General features: G+C 40.6%; 1 protein-coding gene across 1 annotated transcript; it reads right to left on the minus strand.

Moving 5' to 3' along the window:
• Positions 1 to 2,233: 2,233 nt before the first annotated feature.
• On the minus strand, positions 2,234 to 13,099 carry LOC132379822 (cholesterol 25-hydroxylase-like protein). Its single transcript, XM_059948102.1, has 2 exons — positions 12,984 to 13,099; positions 2,234 to 3,042 (listed from the first exon to the last, which is right to left on the minus strand). Exons 1-2 carry the CDS (start codon positions 13,097 to 13,099, stop codon positions 2,337 to 2,339), a joined length of 822 nt encoding a protein of 273 aa, XP_059804085.1. The 3' UTR covers positions 2,234 to 2,336.
• Between the last annotated feature and the right edge of the window lie 8,034 nt (positions 13,100 to 21,133).

A 21,133-nucleotide genomic window follows, 5' to 3' on the forward strand; every position in this document is an offset into this window, starting at 1 on the left:
CAGAATTTCAACAAGGTTCTGGAAGGAGATAGATTATCTGGTTGAGCGGTGTCACAACAACCACCTTTCAATCAATGTCAGTAAGAACAAGGAATTGATTTTGGACTTCAGGAAGATGAAGTCGATAGAACACAAACCAGTCCTCAACCAGGGATCAGCAGTGGAAAGGGAGAGCAGATTCAAGTTTCCGGTGTCAACATCTCTAAATGTCTATCCTGGGCTCAGCATATTGTTGCAATTACAAAGAAGGCACTACAATGGCCATATTTCATTTGGAGTTTGAGAAGACTTGGCATGTCACAAATGACACTCACAGATTTCTACAGATGTACCATGGAGAGCATTCTACCTTCTGGCATCACCGTCTGGTATGGAGGGGCCATTAGATAGGAAAAAAACAGTAGAATGTTGTAAACTCAACCAGCTCCATCATAGGCACTGGTGTCCTTAGCATCGAGGACAGCTTCAAAAGGCAATGCCTGAAAGAGATGGCATCAATCATTAAGAACTCCAATGACCCAGGACATTCTCTCTTCTCATTGTTATCCTCAAGGAATAAGTACAGGAGCTTAAAGACACACACTTAAAGTTTCAGGGCCAGCTTCTACCCCTCTGCCATCAGATTTCTGAGTGGACAATAACCCCTTGAACACTGCCTCACTGTTTTCCCTCTCTTTTTGCATTACTTATTTAATTTTACTTTTATATAGACTGTAGTTAATAGATTTTTTTATCATGTATTTCAATGTACTGGCAGCACAAAACAACACATTTCCTGACATACGCCAGTGATATTAAACTTAATTCTGATTGTAGTTTGAAAGACACTGGGCTTTATAACAAGCTCTGGAAAGGCAAGTTGGCAGTGTTATAGAAAGAGTGCAACATATTCTTGTTAGTGTAGCAGAATATTAATGTGATCTGCTTGTTGTATGCTGAAAGCTGAGTTAACCAACTGCATGAGATTTTTATTATGTACAGAAGTATAGTGTAATGCAGTTGTGCTTCATTTATGCTAGGAAGCAACCAAAATCCTGACGCATGCAAAAGCCTTCCTTGTAGAGAAAGCTATAACCATGCTGTATGTAGCTATAATGGAATGTAAATTTCTGGACAATATACTTAAGTCAACACCCAATTGTCCTTACCCAAAATGCTTTTCTTTTGTTACAAATCATCTGCTGTGGCTCTGAAGGCTGTACATATTTGGCCGGAACCCTCCATTCTCATAGACGGTGTTATCCATAACTGAGCTGGATGTAGTTTTGCATTTCTCACTAGATTCTGGGTCCAAATCAGACTCCAGGGGATTGAAAACTGACAAAAAAATGTGCTGAGCTGTCACACTATAGTGGTATTAACTAAGTGCTTACTGCAGACGTACAGTCCTTTGGTGAAAAAAATAGAAGTCTATCATAGATACCAAAGTGTTCTCTCATAGATACCAAAGATTTATCCAAAAGAAGGCAAATTGTCCCACGTAAAGTAAATCAACTAAATTCAAGTATAATCAAATTATCATGTCAATGTTATACTGATGCTTCTAAGAAATTTCTCTGCGTAAAGTCGCTGTCCTGACCTTATGCAGCAAGTACTGAAGAAACTCTAATTAGTTAAGTTTGTTTTCCATAAGTCACCATGTAAAAGCAGCTCTCCTTTTAATCTTTGTTTACTATGCAGACTTGAGACTACAAATTATTTCTAGTTCTCGGCTGATACCAGGATTTCTCCAGTTTAGCAAATCGAAAGCCTTACATACAGGGTGTATAGGAAGCTCTCAAATGATGCTCAAATGGAAAGTTCATGGACATACTAAATTTGGAATGACTTTCGAATGATCACTTTAAGTGAATACTGTATTGGAATTTAAGGTGCTCCGTCAGTGGAGAACTCAATCTGCTCCCTATGGCAACCAGAGAAGACAAAGATATTTTCACTTTTCAAATATCACACCAATGCCGATAAAGAATATGTAAATTAAATTGGTTTATTGATACAGTAAATGCAGACATTTATTATTTTGAAACTTTATGAATACTAACTAAAATATACAGCAAAATCTTTAGTAACAAAAACTACAAAAGTACCTTGTCATGTAAGAAACGATACATTTATGTCAATTTCGGTTGCTTTTAATCACTGATCAATAACAAAAATAATCAACAGAGTGCTTTACAGTTTAAGAAAATGAGAACGTTGTCTTCAGGGCAAGAATTTTAGTCTCCTGAGCAGTTGATTTCATGGTAAATCACAGTGATGCTCCTCAATAAATTTAAGAGTCTATGATACCTAAATTAGTCTCTTAAAATATCTTCACCAAGTTAGTTCGAAATAAATCAGTGGGACTTTTTATGTAGTGTGGAATAGGTTCCCAGGAGCCTGTCCCAGTGCGTGAAGTAGGGAGCATAGTTGGTTTTGAACTTCATGTGATGTAGATCATGGTGAGGAGCCCCTCCGTACAGTCCAAAGGGCACCAGCCTGTGCGTGGACCAGGGGAAATCGTAGCCCGAGTGGTCCTCTACCGACAGCCAGATATTGACGATAAAGAAGAGGTAACTGGTTAGAGGATGGCAGTTCAGGATGGCAGGGCTGAGAGCGGCGAAGAATCCCAGCGAGAGGGTCTCCCAGGCACCCGAATGGTCAGTTGTAAGAGCGAAGGTGGCCGTGTACTTGTGAACTTTGTGGAAGGTTCGGTAGAGCCAGGGCACCTTGTGATGGAGGAGATGCCAGACGAAGTACTGGAAGTCGAAAATAAGGAGGCAGGCAGCAACGTCCAAAAGCACCTTGGGCAGCTCAGGCGCAGCGAGCGGGAAGTCCACCGGGCGCCAGTACCAGTGCGCCACCGACAGCGGGAAGATGTACAGAATGTGGTTGTACAGGGTCTGTGCCAGGCAGTTTTGGATAATGTTATAATTAATGGAACCCAAACTGCTGGAGAGATGCTTGTATGTCTGTAACCAAGAAGTGTTAGCTATAGAAATATCGCCAGGTGCGTAGTGGTCAAACAGGTCTGCATGAAGGAGAGAATCCAAGCAGACTATACTATTGTTGGGAGGCAGTCCAATATCAGCAGCATTTGCGTCACTCTGGTGTTAAAGGCTCCGTGTCAAGGCAACAGAGCTGTTAACTTTCAAATCCAGTTACTCAGCTTAGCCCTGACCTCTAGTGCGCAGAAAGAAGCTGTGCACATCACTGCAAGGTTCCTTTTTGATTCTCCGTGATTCCTCCAGTTTCAGGCACATACGAAGTCCTAAAGAAGGCACCACGCCGTGCGGTTGGGCGTCAGTTTCTTCCCACAGTCTGTTAGACTGCTTAACACGCTACTGCTACTCAGCACGTATTTACACCTTGCCTGATTACCCTAGTCCAGGCATGGGCAAACTACGGCCCGCGGGCCATATGCGGCCCGTTAAGCTTTTTAATCCGGCCCACAGAACTTGATGAAATTATATTAATAAACCTTGTTAATGTTTTTTCCCCGCAATTCTGGCGTTTTCCCAATAGATGACGCACTCTATATACATTTATGGCGACCCATTTCCTGGCACATCCGAACCGGCTCACAATTAGCCAGCGTTCCGGCTAAGGGAGGTAGCCTGCGGGGATTTGCGAGCACAGAGCTTTGGAGCCTCTGCGCAGGGGGACAGGTTGAGGGAGGCTTAAAAGTGAGGCTGGGGATTTCGAATAAAGTTTTTTTCTTCGACTGCAGTTACCGACTCCGTGTGGTAATTTTAGCGCTGCATGTAGCACACCGCTACACATTGACCTTTGTTGAGGTGCAGCGTATTACTCCACATTTGCGCTTTACTCTTTGTTCGGCTCGACCTATTTGTGTGAACAGGCGTTCAGCGTCATGAACATCAACAAAGCCAGCCACAGATCCAAGTTAACTGACCAACACCTCAGATCCATCCTGAGAATCGCCACAACAAAACTAAATCCAGACTTTGATGCGCTGGCTAAAAAGGGAGACCAACAACACTGTTCCCATTGAAATTAAAAATAAGTTTCTTCCTTGTGTTATGTAAAAAATGCATTTGAAAATATTTTTTTCAATAAGCCTTACATGTTACATGTCATTTCTGTTAAGTGATGGACATGAGTAGTGCGCAGGTGCACGTACGTTCTCAAAATAAAAAATGCGCTCCAGATCAAATAACGCACTCCGCATACTGGCCACTGTTCTGTCTTTGTGCTGGTCGTTGTTGAGTTGTGGCACGGGACAATTGAATAAGAAGGAGCAGGACAAGTAGACCTGCATCTCCTACCGTTTTTGAAATAAAGACAGTCAGCAGGAGAGTGATGATGATAATATCTTGAAGGATAACAGAATTTTCAGTGCTTTAAAATAATAACTGTTACTATTAAAGAAAGCTGTATTTTATTCATTTAATTTTCAGTGTTTTAAAAGTCATTTCAATAAATAGCTAAATACCATGGGACTTCAAAGACAGATATTTTGTTGTAATGCATTTGTTCATTTTCAATTGAAATTAAAGCACATGTTTTCTACATATCCCATGATATTTTATTTTCTCTTATGAGGTGTATTACCAAAACACTCCGTCCATCTGCTCCTGGTCTGGCCCCCCTGTCAAATTTTAGAAGCCTTTGTGGCCCACAAGTCAAAAAGTTTGCCCACCCCTGCCCTAGTCAATGATCGACTGGTCACTTTGTCATCTTCTATTGTTGCTGTTTCATGTATTTATACTACTCTATGTTTTTATTATACTGGCACCTGTAACATTACTCTGTCATACATAGACGTGCACCTCTCACTTTATGTCAACTTGTCAATCTTCAGGACTCGTGCCTGACATCATTTTGTGATGGTGTGTGCTGTGTCATGATATGTGATCTCTATGTCTGTGCCTTGACCCCAGAGGAGGGAAGTTTTGTTTCGCTGTCTACGCGTGTATGGCTGAAAGACAATACACTTGATTTTGAGGTGTGGTGTAGAGATCATTGTAAATCACCTCTATTATGGGTGGGTGTTAGAATCTAGAGGGTGGGAGAGTGCTGGAAGTGTGTGGAGAATAAAATGGAATGATTGTAGGATTAATGTAAATGGATTTCAATGGAGGAACTAAGACCGGTATTGCCCCTAGTCTATTACTCCATACCTGGCCTAACACAGGTGTAAATAGACAATGAAGAGCTTTAAGGATCTACTTTCCATGAAACAGCAATTTTACTTGAAATCAATCCAGAGAGACACACATTTTAAACATAGCTTGTTTCCAGCTGAAGGCCAAAAAATCTGATCTTGTACAGTATGATAACGGAATTTGGCTTGATGATAACAATGGACCTGTTTGAAAAGCACTTTGGCATGAGAATTTATCTGAATTGTCATCATATTCGTGGTACTTCACCTGTATCTTTTGGGAGTTACTGCTGGAAATTCATGGCATTTGGGACTAACTGTGCACCAAGTTTCCAAAGTGCAGAATTGGCAGTAGAACGCCAGGTGACAGAGCCATTGCTGATGATCTTTTGCTTTCAGAGTGATGCAGAAGGAAGCAGTAACAATCTATGTATAGTGTTTAGAAGTATCTTAGATGTAACTCGTGTGTTATATTGCTAAATGTAGAACTTTTTCGGTGCTGTATATTCACTGATATTCCATTAACTCGGGATGCAAAATCCCTTTTCTCAAGAATGATTTAAAAAAATACCCAGAAAGAGTTAGCATCTATAATTTTACTTCCTTTTGGAAATCAGATGTGCAAACCTGATTCCCATGGTTAGTTTCAGCAAGATATGTTTGGTATGTTTTTCATTAAGGAAAGTTTGTGATATTTACTTGGTAACTCAGTATCATAAAACAATGTAAATTTTTTAAAAATGTAAATGTAAATTTTTTTTGAATAACTTTCTACTTAGTTGAACACAAGATTCTTGACATTCCGAGGTAGACCCAAATAGTTGGAAAATTCCTTCTCTAACTGTTCTGGATTCAAGTCACAGTAAATGAAATGAATAGCAATCACACTGTCTTGTTCAATATTGGAAAGGATATGTTAGAATGTAGTTATGTGGCAACAGGTACAGTAGTCTGAGGGTGTGTTATCACACAAAGTGCAGAACCATCTAACCATTAGTAGGCGGTATATGTTTCAAGATACTCCATTGTTAAATTCCCCATGGGGTTTTGTCATGTAATTCTGAATTCCCCGACCTTTACAACTGGGTATGAACTCTCTGTTCCCATACAAAGTTAGATGGTGCACAATCCATGACCCCATTATTTCAATGGGAAGAGTAGGACTGTGAAGAAGAAAGACAAAAGAGAAGATAGACTAATAATACAATGCAAATTACTGGAGGAATGCAGTATAGGAGGGAAGAGGTCAGTCGACATTGGGCACCAAACTGGGGAACAGGGGATGGGGAGACGGAGGGGATTTTTTTTCCACTCTGACCCTTCATCTCTTCTCAGTTGCCTATCGTCAACAATGGATTCACCTCTCCTTGCCTTTCTCCTGTAGTCTATTCTCCTCTCCTTTAAGATCCCTTCCTCTCCAGCCCTTTACCTTTCCTACCCACCTGGCTTCACCTTTCACCTTCTAGCTATCTTCCTTCACCTCCCCCCACCATTTTATTTCGTTTTCTTCTCCCCTCCTTTCCATCCAGTCCTGAAGAAGGGTTATGGCCCAAAATGTTGACTGTTTACTCATTTCAGCTCGACCTGACCTGCCGAGTTGCTCCAGCATTTCATGTGAGTTATTGTGGATTTCCAGCATCTTCAGAATTTCCCACGTTTAGTATGTAATTGTTTTCTGCTCTATGTGGAAAGAATTGACTATTTCTAATTGAAGGAAAACTAGCCCTTTGATGATCTGGTGGAATTTTAGTTTTTACACAATGGTGCATAATTGCTTTTATCTGGGTCAATTTAACTTCCTTGCATCATCAAATGTACACAGATTAGAAGTGAATGGAAACCTGGAAATGAAACTGAGATACGCTGAGGTTTCAAAAATGAACTTTGGCTGTTTACTGTATTGCATTTTTTCGACTGATAGAGGTTGTTGCGATTTTTAGTGTGTCCATGAGTTTCACTGTTCAGTAGCTGAAACCCAATCAATGTATAACCAACTACAGAAATAAACAATTACTGCTTCTCTGTCAAATTAACTTAGTTACTTAGTCGAAGAGTAGAGGAAAGAATAATTTTTTTTTGCATAGGAATGATTGGAAATTAAGCAGAACAGCGGTATTGATCTGAATTGCCTTGACAGAATCAGAATCAGGTTTAATATCACCGGCATATATCATGAAATTTATTAACTTAGCCGTAGCAGTACAATGCAATACATAACAATAGAGAAAAATACTGTGAAATTGCTTACTAATGTGAGCCCAGTTAAGTCAAATAAGTGGTGCAATTAAAGCCCACAAAAATAGGTAGTGTTTATGGGTTCAATGTCCATTCAGAAATCGAGTGGCAGAGGGGAAGAAGCCATTCCTAATTTGTTAAGTGTGTGCCTTCAGGATTCTGTACCTCCTTCCTGATGGTAGCAATGAAAAGATGGCATGTCCTGGTTGCTGGGGGTCCTTGAAGATGTCCTGGATATTTCAGAGGCTAGTGCCCATGAGGAGCTGGCTAATTTTACAACTCTCATTAGAAGGGAGCATTAGAAAGTTTATATCAGTTCAACTCTTTTATCTCCACCTTCCTTTAAAAACTTCATGTTTGATCACCTCCACTAATATGTTTCCATGTATATGGATGGATGCAAGGTTAACATGAAGGTGCATGTGAATAAAATTCTAGAGAAGTGTGAAAAAAGCCATTAATGTGTTCAGGTGCTTAGTTGAGTGATTGGGGTGTGAGCAGAAGGTCACTTCAACAAATGTATATTGCTTTAATCAGATCTGTCTTTGATTATGGATGTGTTGCTTCACTAGTGGTCTTAAAGCCCCCAGCTAAAGTTCAAGTTCAAGCATTGAGATTATATTGTGGTGCTATTAAATCATCCCAATTTCAGCATTACTGGTAGAAATGGGTGAGCTCCCTTTACATCAATGCAGGTTACGGTTAGTGTTGATGTATTGGGTTAATGTAAGAGGACGTAAAGTTGGTCATCCATTTTTGCCTACATTAGTAGAGTATTGGGTGAACTGCATTCATAAGGTCTTCAGTTTTGGTTGGATAGGAATTGAATGGGCCCTAAATCTTAAGGTTGTTCAATGTGGATTGTGGTCCCAGTGTATCCCTTTCTGTCACTCCTCCATGGTTTTTCAATTTGCCCTGTGGCTAACATGGGCCCTTAGGAAGAGACCAAGATGAGGACTGATTGTCTATCTGTGGCACAGGTAGTTCAGCAATATTTGCAAGACAATATTATGAATTCTTGCATATCTACGCAGATGGTTCAAAAGATATAATTAGAGGTTGTAAAGGTGTTTCTGTTTATGTTCCAAAGTTTCAGATGACTTTTACGAAAAGATTATCAGGCAAAGTATCAGGATTCATGTCTTGGATGGTTGCTATCATTTTAGCCTTTGAAGAAGTTTGTCCTGATTATGTATGTCTGTGTTCTTGTTCGTTCTTGGTCTTATCTATTAAATCAGGTTCCTCAAATTGTAGGGCAGACATTCTTCTTGAGATTTGACAACATCTGTTCAGGCTGCAGAGTCTAGGCCTGCATATATGGATTCCTGCCCAAGTTGGGTTTGAAGAAAATGAGGTGGCAGACATTCTTGCCAAGCAATCACTTAAAATTAAGGATATAAATGAAGTTTTGCCTTTGAATAAATGGAAGATGAAAGTCATAATTAAAAGGTCTGTTCAATCACTGTGGCAATGAAGTTGGATAAGGAAAAGAAAGAACAGTATTCATATAAAATTAAAGAGGATGGTGAGAAGTCATTTAGGAGATGGGTATAAAAGGAGAGAAGAATTTATGCTTACACATTTATGTATTGGATATACTAGGCTAAATAATTCCCTGTTCAGAATGAATATGCTTGATACAGGCATATGTTCGGGAGGATACTTGTCAAGAAATAATGCGGTATATATTGTTTGAATATAGTTCCTGTGAGGTGTAAAGGAAACAATTAATTGCTAAATTGTGATCTTTGGGATAATAGAGTTTAACATGGAAAGGTTATTCGGATAGCACTGCTATTGTAATGTACATTAAGTGTGCATTTGACTTTCTGAATATCACTAAACGTTTTAATGTGTGTGTGTGTGTGTGTGTGTGTGTGGGTGTGTGTGTGTGTGTGTGTGTGTGTGTGTGTAATTTAGTTGTGATACTTTCTGTCTCTGTACTCCACACTCCAACATAGTAGGTGGCGGTAATGCATCTTACGTTGGTCTGCCAACCACCAATAGATGTTACAGGAAAAAGAATCAGTTCCACCAAAGTTTGGTTTTGCCTCCTAAATTCATGATTTATGTAGCAATCCTGAGAGCATATTGCAAGATTTGTCATGCAAGTGGCTTTATATGAATGCAATTTGCTTTTCTTTGAAAAAACAAAATTGAATTTCATGTGATGGTCTTTCAGAATCTTCCCAGCATCCTTCATTCCATAATTGGTTTCCGCTATTCCACAAATTTTATCCCATGATGGATTAATTACATTCAAATTCTTCAGCCCACTTGCTCCTCGAATCTTAGTGTGGATTGTAGTTGTAAACCATATATGGTAAACATCGAATGTTGCATGATGTATCATGAAAATTGGAATGTTAATAAAACAGTTGTTGAGTTATCTGCCACTCACATGGGTACAGTTCTATATCTGGCATGTCAGCTTAGAAATATAGACTAAACACTGATAGAGCTTATATGAAATCAGTAAGATCGCATTTGCTAAGATATCTTGGCATACTTCCTCTTTGCTGTTTTTACTGTCCGAATCAGTTGACCAGCACCTATCTTTAGCGCTACCAGCTTTCCCACTTGATGTTTATTTTTGCAGCTTTCTCATTCGGTCATTTCATTGTTTCTTACAATATTTATTATCCTGCAATTGTTGTTACTGTATTTCATTTGGCACACTTATTCAAACACAAATCCCATTAAACTTTATCTTTAACATAGACAAACAAGAAATTTTGCTTTTAAAAATTTCCCTTGTCCCATGAAAAAAGTTTGAGCAAGCTATGGCTATTCTCTTTGGATGAGAGGTAACTTGATAGAGGTGTACAAGAAAAGAGGTATAGGTCACATGGAGAGGCAGAAACTTTCCCCCCGGGCAGAAATGGCCATTACAAGGGAGCGTAATTTTCAGGTGATTGGAGCATTGTACAGTGGAGGTGTCAGAGGTAAGTGGTCGATCCCTCCCAAGGGTGGTGAGGGGGTTGAGATAGATACATTAGGGGCATTTAAAAAACTCTTAGATAAGCACTTGGATAACAGAAAAATGGAGCACTATGTAGGACGGAAGGGTTAGATCGATCTTAGAGTAGATTAAAAGGTCAGCACCACATTGAGGGCTAAAGAGCTTAGGGTATACTGTAATGTTCTATGTGCTATGTTCTATCATGTGAGCCTGGAGACGGTAGCTTGTAGGATTTTGACTACTTGACCTGAGATTGAAAATGAATCTGATGGACTTCACCTCTCATCCCCACTGGCAGCTTTGTTCTTAATGATTGATATTTCTTTCTTAACTACTTGAGAAGAACAAAATTGTAGTGAGAATTCATTTTAAATTTCATTGGATGTAAATTGGTCAATGTTATATTTTACTAAAGGCCACTGGTAGCGGGAGCAAACAATATTACGTGTCTCCTTGAGTCAGCCTCAAGGCTGCCAGATTAGATCTACCCGAGACACAATTGACTGAATGTGGATTTTCCAGTCATAATTCAGTATCTAATTACAATAAGCCAATAGATGCTTGACCTTTTATACATTGTTCTGTTTTATTTCTCCTGTTATATTGGCATCCTCTAATATTTCATGTTTTTATCTTCAGCCCTCTCTCATGGTTCCTCTCGGGCCTTTACTAAGCTGCCACCAAAAGTCCAGCTCTGCGCATTTCCAGAGTTTTTTTTCCACTTTGACACTTTCTTTCTCACAATCTGGTGTGAATTTCCAGCATGCCTCTATACTATCTTAGCCATCTTGCCAGAATTGCCATCTGTATTTCTTTCCTTACTTCTCCTTTCCACCCCCCTTGAAGGATCAACTTTATTCACCATTTACATTTCTATGTATTAGGAAGTTGCTGTGGTGTGTTGGCTCGACATGCAACAAAATCAAACAACATTGAATAATTATGAAGAATAATTAATTATGTAAAAAAGCTCGATGTTAAAGTACCAATGTGGAAGAACGTATGCAAAAATACATAAATACCAGAATGTACTGTATTTACAATGTGAATAGCATTATAAAGAGTGGTAAATCATAAACACAAGAAATTCTTCAGATGCTGGAAATTCAAAGCAAATGTTGTTTTATAAAAAGTGTTTACAGTGTAGGAAATAGAGGGGTTTTAGTGGGGGGGGGGGGGTCAGGGGTTGGTGGACTAACCAGAATAGTTGATCAGATTAACTGGGGTGGAAACTTCTAAGATGGTGTGAAGTTTTGTTTTAATAGCCCTATTGCACTTTCAAAAGGAGTCTTTTTTTATGTGATCCCTGCCTCCACAAGTTTGGTCATCTTTCCTAAGCATCTGTTTTTGCACAGCCATCCATAAAGCAATATTTGTCACGTAAAATGTTATATAACTACAGTTTACTGTTGTTATTGATGAATATTGACTTCATTGCTGGGATATGGATTGCAAACCAGAGAAAATTTGTAGATGCTGGAAATCGAAGCAACACACACAAAATGCCAGAGGAGCTCTGGAAGCCAGGCAGTAGGTGGCCAAGTGTTTCTTCTGTGCAGATACTGTGGCTGGGACTCGGCTGGGCTTGAACTTGGGACCATCTGCCTTAAAGCTCAGTGCTGATGCCACTACACCACCAGCCAGCCCAATTCTTCTACCAGACTACTTCTGGTTGAATGTTGAAAGATGCATTGTAGGTCTTCTCCATGTAAAAATGTTCAATAAACAGTTACCTGGTTATCTGATGCTCACTCTCATGGTTCAGATAGATTAGAATATAGATTTTAATGAAAAATTAATGAAGCTTGTGCGGAGGTGTGAAACATGTGAGCGTGGGTAAAATATTCTTGAAAGATTTAAGGCCATAAAATCAAGTGACACACGGGGAGAATTGGGCCTTTTGGCCTATCATGTCTGCTCTGCTATTCAATTGTGATTGATTTATTTTCTCACTCAACCCCTTTCTTCTGCCTTCTCCACATAACCCTTGACAATATCACTAATGAAATAAAATTATTGCTTGGAAACTGGTGTTTACCTCCTTATGATGAACTCGACATCACCTTCCTTGGCAGACCATCAAAATTACTGGGACTTCCGCTGAGGCACGAGGCAAGATGGCAGCACAGCACTGAGAGCTAACATATTACCCTCCTTTTTCACGTTCTTTAGGGCTCATAGACGGTCTTAATATAGGGTTGAGTTGGAGAAAGATCTAACTAAAGACATGACCCCAAAAATGATTCAATCTCAACCAGGAAACAAGACATCAGCAGAAGACACCAAACTAGCGATTCATCCGAGGAAATAACTATGCTAGTTAAGCAAACAATGGCAACGGAGATGGAATCGCTGCAAGAAAGGGTAGCCCACATGCTAAAGGAGTAGCTGGAAAAGGCTCTCGACCCCATACAGAAGCATATGACAGAGAATGGCAATATTCTCCGGTCGTTAAAGGAGCAAGCGGACATTCATGCTGAAAAATTTACCACGGTCTTCAGCAAAATAGACAACATTCAGGTTTGCTTACGCAAGAATGAGAAAGTTACTAACTTCTGACTCACGGAGGTGAATAAGCTATGGAAGAAGCTAAACGACTTGGAGGACAGATCCAGGAAAAACAATCTGCAGCTGGTCAACTTAGCGACAGGCGCTGAGGGCGACGATCCGAGAGGCTACCTCCAGAAGATGCTATCTAGTTGGATTCCAGTGCTCAAGAATTCCCACAGCACTCCATTGGAGATCGATAGAACACATAAGATCTTTTCCAACAACACCGCAAGACGGCGGACCATGGTCTTTAAGCTTCTACGGTACACCGACCGGCGGGCTATCCTGGAGGGCGCGAGGACAGCCAAACCTACTCTCCCTGATGGCACCCAGCTGCAGTCCTTCGCCGACTACAGCTCCGGTACGACGCAGGAATGGCAGGGATATAAGGAGATCCGCGATAAGCTTGGACATAATGGGATCAATTCATTCCTCATATACCCGGCGATTTTGAGAGTGAGTATCAAAGGCATGAAGATGTCGTTTAACTTGGCAGAGGAAGCGAAAGAAGCTCTGAAATAATCGGTGCTGGGAGATATGGAAGAAGACCCTGGGCAAAGTCCACACGCCCCTCAGGAGGAGATGGAACTGCATCAAGAGCTCTGACCAGCCTGTATGCACAATCTAACAGGCACAGGCAAGTTAACGTCCTAGCTGTGAATTTCTCTGGTTATTCTTTTATTGGAAAGTCATTCGTTAAACTTTTGTATTTAATTAATTAAGGGGCCAATTTGTTTCTGAGTATTGCAGGTCAGAGTTCAATATACCCAAATGTCGTACTTCATTCAGAATGAAGCTGAAAAACAGCAGTTTGTCCCGAATAACTTTAGAACGTTATGTCTCCAGTAGACTTGTTTACGTTCCTGGGCACCAGATAAGACAGCGCCATCGACAGTTTCTCGCAAGAGAGCTGTTGGGGTCTTGATTATGTGTTATACTATATTTGAGATGGAAATGGTTTTAATTATATAGGTTAACAGGATTGTCCATGTTTTTTTCCCTCTTGTCTCTTTGATATGATTGTAAGAACTGCTTTGCCTTTCCAATTTGTTGTTGCTGGTGGTGGTGGGGGGGCGGTTAATGTCAGTATTCAGTGTCTGACATTGCTAAGTGACAGTCACTGATGTTACAAAGTAAAGGGTTGAATGCGAGGGGTGATGGGAAGGGGGTAACTCAGGGCTCCGACACCAACTTACAACAACAGATCCAGGGGAAGTTGAGCAACACAGATAAATTAGAAAATCTTACTATTGCAAACACTAGGAAATCTGCAGATGCTGGAAATTCAAGCAACACACACAAAATGCTGGTGGAATGCAGCAGGCCAGGCAGTATCTATAGGGAGAAGCACTGTCAATGTTTTGGGCTGAGACCCTTTGTCAGGAATAACTGAAAGGAAAGATAGTAAGAGATTTGAAAGTAGGTGGGGGAAGGGAAAATGTGAAATGATAGGAGAAGACTGGAGAGGGTGGGGTGAAGCTGAGAGCTTGAAAGGTGATTGGCAAAAGGGATACAGAGCTGGAGAAGAGAAAGTATCCTGGGATGGGAGGCCTAAGGGGGAAAGAAAGTGGGAGGGGAGCACCAGTGGGAGATGGAGAACAGGCAGAGTGATGGTCAGAGAGAGAGAAAAAAAAAAGAGGAGGGGAAAAATCTAAATATATCAGGGATGGAGTAAGAAGGGGATGAGGGCCATTAACGGAAGTTAGAGAAGTCAATGTTCATGCCATCAAGTTGGAGGCTACCCAGACAGAATATAAGGTGTTGTTCCTCCAACCTGAGTGTGGCTTCATCTTGACAATAGAGGAGGCCATGGATAGACATATCAGAATGGGACTGGGATGTGGAATTGAAATGTGTGGCCACTGGGAGATCCTACTCTCTCTGGTGGACAGAGTGTAGGTGTTCAGCGAAATGGTCTTCCAGTCTGCGTCAGGTCTCACCAACATATAAAAGGCCACACCAGGAGCACCGGACGCAGTATACCACACCAGCCAACCCACAGGTGAAGTGTCGCCTCACCTGGAAGGACTGTCTGGGGCCCTGAATGGTGGTAAGGGAGGAAATGTAAAGGCAGGTGTAGCACTTGTTCCGCTTACAAGGGTAAGTGCCAGGAGGGAGATTGGTGGGAAGGTATGGGGGGACGAATAGACAAGGGAGTCACGTAGGGAGCGATCTTACTATTGTAACATTTAATGTTAGAGGATTAAACTCTCCCTACAAGTGTTCAAAGGTTTTGGATTTCTTACACAGAAAGAAAATAGATAATGCGCTGTTACAGGAAACACATCTTAAACCTAACGATATTCCCAGGGTTCAAAACCTCTTTTATAAACCCATTGTGGCATCAGCTGATGGTACTCGTATGATATTAATGAGACATAGTATTAATGTAGCAATTGAAAGGACTGGCACTGACAATAAAGGAGATCTAGCTTTTTGCTATACATCCATTTAGGGTAAAAACAGTTGCATTCATTAGCCTATATGCCCCAACTATATTCGAGGTTCAATTTTTCCCTCAATTAGCTCACAATTACTGAAGTTAAGTAACTACCAATTATATGATGGCTTGGACATGAATGCTTTGGTAAACATTAACCTTGATAAATCTTCCTCAACTATATCAAGCTCTCAAGAATCTGCTTCCAAAGCACTTAACCTTTTTTCTAACGGAATTAAATTTAACTGATGTGTGGAGGGTACATAATCCATATGTTAAAGACTATACCTTCTCCTCCACAAGACATAAAACTTTCTCTCGGGTAGATTACATTCTTGTATCCTCCGGTCTGCTGTCTTTACTACACTCAATAGAATTTTTGCCCAGTCATCTATCTGATCACAACTCAGTCATATCTACTTTTAATTATGGCAAAATTAAAAATAAGGCTACTAGGTTGAGGTTTAACCCCACCCTTCTAAAAAATGACAAATTTCTATCACAACTAAGAACAAAACTGACAGAATTTATAAATTTAAATAAAAATAGTGTCTCTGATGTGACAGTGATTTGGGCCTCCAACAAGGGTTTCTTACGAAATAATGCCATATGGTTCAGTGCCCATCTACATAAAAGCCGGCTTCAAAAGATTTCCACCCTAGAAGAACAATGTAAGGTTTTGGAGAATGATTTCAAAAGGAGATACACTATGACAAAAGAAAATGAGCTCAAAACAAAACAAGCAGAATTAAATGATTTATTAAGAAGCAGGGCAGAATATATGATCCATATAACCAAACATAAGTATTATGCAGAAGGTGTCAGACCGAGCCTTCTTTTGGCACTAACTCTCAAACAACAGGAAGCTAAAAGGTCTATACCAGCGATTAGATGTGCTAAACGTGGAGTAGTAACTTCAACAGAAGAAATAAACAAGACATTCAAGAATTACTTTAAAGAACTGTATACAAGTGGCTCAGTTCCTTTTGAGAATGACTTCACAGATTTTTTTTAGTGGATTAGACCTCCCTATGTTGTCATTAGAGGACACAAACTCGAGACTCTCCTATTACACTAGATGAGCTACTTAAAGAAGTCAAAGCTACAAGTAAGGGCCGTACACCAGGTATAGATGGCATACCTGTGGAACTTTACCTAGCACTTTGGGATATTCTTGGACCAGTATGGTCAGAAACATTAATTTACACTTTTGGAAATGGTGCTTCCCATAGAGATCTAAACACAGCCCTGATCACAGTTATACCTAAGCCCAGTAAGGACCCCTTGGAGTGTGCCAATCACCATCAAATCTCCTTGATAAATGCTGACCTCAAGATATTTTCCAAAGTCTTAACCAGTAGACTTGAGACAGTAGTTGGGAAAATAATTAGCTCAGATCAAACGGGCTTTACCAGGGGCGTGTCTCACATCTGATAATATTCACCAGCTCTTACACATACTGAGTGCAACACATAAAATCCTGCCTGCATATGGCCTGCTATTTCTAGATGCTGAAAAAACATTCGATTGTCTTGAATGGCCACACCTTTGGAGAGTTCTAAAAGAAATTAAGTTCGGCTATAAATTTATCAATATGATTTAAACTCTGTATGCTAATCCTTCAGCCCGGGTATGTGTGGGAGGAGGTTTCTCAGAGTTATTTGACATAGGACAGGGCACAAGACAAGGGGACCCTTTGTCCCCTAGAAAACAAAGGGTAGCAGTGAATGGGTGTTTCTCGGACTGGCTGGAGGTGACTAGTGGGGTACCACAGGGCTCTGTATTGGGACCACAGCTCTTTACGATTTATGTCAACGATTTAGATGAGGGCATTGAAAACCATTTCAGCAAGTTTGCTGACGATACTAAACTGGGTGGCAGTGTGACATGCGAAGAGGACGTTAGGAGAATACAGGGAGACTTGGATAGGCTGGGTGAGTGGGCGGATACTTGGCAGATGTCATTCAATGTGAATAAATGTGAAGTCATCCACTTTGGAAGCAGGAACAAGAGGGCAGAGTATTGTCTGAATGGTGTAGAGTTAGGTAAGGGAGAAATGCAAAGAGACCTAGGAGTCCTAGTTCATCAGTCAATGAAGGTGAATGAGCAAGTGCAACAGGCAGTGAAGAGGGCAAATGGAATGTTGGCCTTTATTACAAGGGGAATTGAGTACAAGAGCAAGGATGTCCTTTTGCATTTGTACAGAGCCCTGGTGAGACCACACCTGGAATATTGTGTACAGTTTTGGTCTCCAGGTTTAAGGAAGGACATTCTGGCAATTGAGGAAGTGCAGCGTAGATTCACTAGGTTGATTCCTGGGATGGCAGGGCTGTCTTACGCAGAGAGATTGGAGAGATTGGGCTTGTACACACTGGAATTGAGGAGATTGAGAGGGGATCTGATTGAAACGTTTAAGATAGTTAAATGATTTGATCGGATTGAGGCAGGAAATATGTTCCAGATGTTGGGAGAGTCCAGTACCAGAGAGCATGGATTGAGAATAAGAGGTCAGTTATTTAAAACAGAGTTGAGGAAAAACTTCTTCTCCCAGAGAGTTGTGGAGGTGTGGAATGCACTGCCTCGGAAGACAGTGGAGGCCAATTCTCTGGATGGTTTCAAGAAGGAGCTAGATAGATATCTGATGGATAGGGGAATCAAGGGATATGGGGACAAGGCAGGGACTGGGTATTGATAGTGAATGATCAGCCATGATCTCAGAATGGCGGTGCAGACTCGAGGGGCCGAATGGTCTACTTCTGCACCTATTGTCTATTGTCTATTGAACCGCTTGCACACTTAATTAGAAACTCTCCTCAGATCTCCCCTATTACAATAGGTACAACTTCACATTTGATATCACTTTACGTGGACGACACGCTAGTTTATATGGCAAATGTTCAACAAACTCTCCCCTATGTTTTAAAAACACTGAAGCAATTTGGATTTCTTTCAGCATACAAAGTTAATTTGTCAAAATCAGCACTGGTGCTGATTAATACGGATAAAAGTAAGGTGTCTCTCCCTCCCCAGATTAAGGTTACAAATGAGGTCCGCTACTTAGCTATTAAAGTTAATACTTCCCTATTATCCGTGGCTAAAGTAAATTACTCTTTAATTTTGACAAAAGTAGAAGAAGATATTAATAGATGGAGACACCTGCCAGCATCAGTCCCAGCCCGTATATCGGTCATTAAAATGAACATCTTACCCTACATTAATTTTATCAGCTCACTGATCCCACTTGCACCTCCAGCAGGATATTGGCAAAAACTGGACTCCCTACTATGATGCTATGTTTGGAACGGTAAACGACCCAATATAGAGTGGTCAGCTCTACAATTCAAAAAGTCAGATGGAGGATTGGCATGTCCAAATTTTAAATTGTATCACTGGGCATTTGTATTAAAAAGTCTTAGCTATTGGATGAAGGAGGATAAAGTTTCATTATGGAAAAATATAGAACAAGAGCTAATATCACCAATAATGTTGAAGGACTTTCTCCTTATAGGTATGTCTACTAAGAAATGTGATTTGTATTTCGGTCCAATTTTAACCCATATACTACAAGTGTTTAGAGCAGCAGAAAAATTCCTAAAATTTAAAAGCATATGGTGCAAATCATCTCCATTATGGAACAATAATCATTTTCTATCTGGGGGGGAAACCATTCACTAACAGAACTTGGGAGGATAAAAGTATTGCTACTCTTCAAGATATTAATGGGGCAAGTATTATCCTTAGCTTTCAAGAACTGATATAACCATATAACCATGATATCTCGTTATAATATTGATAAACACTCTCTTTTCTTCTAACTTTAGATTAAGATCAGCTTGTAAAGCCTACGGTGTTCCCTGGGGGTCAGATTTAAAGGACCATCCCATTTTAATTTGGATACAGGGTTTCCAGGACAGATAGTGTCATATATCTATGATAAATTAAACTCCCAGAATTATATGCCCACATCAGGAATGAAAGCCTGGGATAGGGACATATCTGAATTGGGACAAGATTTAGACTGGGATGCGATTTTGGATAATGCTGCCGGTGCTTCGAAAAACCCAAATCATCAGTATATACACTCGAAATTTTGTCATAGAGCATATTTAACACCAAGAATTAGACATCAAATGGGACTCGTTCTTGACCCATATTGCTCATTTTGCCCCCACGGAACCGTTGGCTCTTTTATACTTGTTGTGTGGGAATGTCCAGGGGTTTTTGGTTTGTGGGGAAAGGTAATCAGTACTCTTACAGAACTAACGGGGGTACGATTACCAATGGACCCCACTGTACATCTTCTAAATGATGACTCCCACCTTTCCCTTACGGAAAAAACACGCAAAGTCTGGCTGGCAAGTCTGACTGCAGCTAAGAAGATTGTAGTCCACCATTGGAAACCTCCCCATGATATTTCAAATATTCACTGGCTTCGGAACTTTTTGGACATTTCTTACTTGGAACTTTCATCAGCAACAGTAAATGATGCATGACCAAACACAATCTTAATGTGGACAAGTTTGATATCTAACTTAAAAGATCTTTTGTTAAAATAGGAATGCTTTGTCTGTGTATGCACTACTATTCAGTTGGTTGGTGGAGAGGAGAGGGATGGTGGGGAGGGAGGGCTAGAGAGGGGATGGTGAGGAAGGTTGGGGGGTGGCTGGGTTAAACAGTCAAAATGTAATTGACAATTGGTTGTATTGAATGTAATTTGTTGGCGTTGCAATAAAAAATCAGTAATAAAAAATTACTAAATTGGGCAAGATTAATTAAAATAAGATAATGTGGCCTATTGCACACAGATTCATGTATTCCCAGTTGCTCACACTGGAAAGCTGCTGGAGTGCCTCACAGCTGTTAGTACTCTCCCCATGAGCACCACTGTGTGCAACATCAGGTAAAATTCTGTCATGAAGGAGAGGGGATCAACACACACAAAATGCTGGAGGAACTCAGCAGGCCAGGCAGCAGTTATGCGAAAGAGTCCAGTCGAAGTTTTGGCCCGAGGCCTTTCAGCAGGACTGGAGTAAAAAAATGAGTAGGGTTAAAAGGTGGGGAAAGGGGAGGGAGAGGTGAAACCATGAGAGAGAGAGGGGCAGAGTAAAGAGCTGGGAAGTTGGTTGGTGAAAAAGATACAGGGCTGGAGAAGGGGGAATCTAATCGGAGAGGACCAAAGGCCATGGATGAGAGAAAAGGGGGAGGGGCACCAGAGGGAGATGATGGACAGGTGAGGAATCAGAATCAGGTTTATTGTCACTGGTATGTGTCATGCCATTTGTTAACTTAGCAGCAGCAGTTCAATGAAATAGATTATATAGAAGAAAATAAAACAAGATAAAATAATAGAATGATAAATAAGTAAATCAATTACAGTATACATATATTAAATAGGTTAAACTCATGCAAAAAACAGAAATAATACATATTTAAAACATGAGGTAGTGTCCAATGGGTCAATTTAGGAATCAGATGGCAGAAGGGAAGAAACATAGGAACATAGAAAACCTACAGCTCAATACAGGCTCTTTGGCCCACTAAGCTGTGCCAAACATGTCCTTATCTTAGAAATTACCTAGGGTCACTCATAGCCCTCTATCTTTCTGAGCTCTATGTACCTGTCCAGGAGTCCCTTAAAAGACACTATAGAATTCGCCTCCACCACTGTCACCGGCAGCCTATTCCATGCACTCACCACTCTGCATAAAAAACTTACCCCTGACATCTCCTCTGTATCTAAGAAGCTGTTTCTGAATTGCTGAGTGTGTGCCTTCAGGCTTCTGTATCTCCTACCTGAGGGTAACAGTGAAAAAAGGGCATCCCCTGGTTGCTGGAGGTC

This window comes from Hypanus sabinus, chromosome 22 (assembly GCF_030144855.1).
Source record: "Hypanus sabinus isolate sHypSab1 chromosome 22, sHypSab1.hap1, whole genome shotgun sequence".
Lineage (NCBI taxonomy): Eukaryota > Metazoa > Chordata > Chondrichthyes > Myliobatiformes > Dasyatidae > Hypanus > Hypanus sabinus.

What these genes read in the sequence shown, in the direction of transcription:
- LOC132379822 (XM_059948102.1), bottom strand. Translation starts at nt 13,099, where the DNA reads ATGGTCCGCCGTCTTGCGGTGTTGTTGGAAAAGATCTTATGTGTTCTA. An exon ending in CTAGATAGCATCTTCTGGAG is followed by an intron (nt 3,043 to 12,983) that starts GTAGCCTCTCGG and finishes TCCCAACAATAG; the next exon opens with TATAGTCTGCTTGGATTCTC.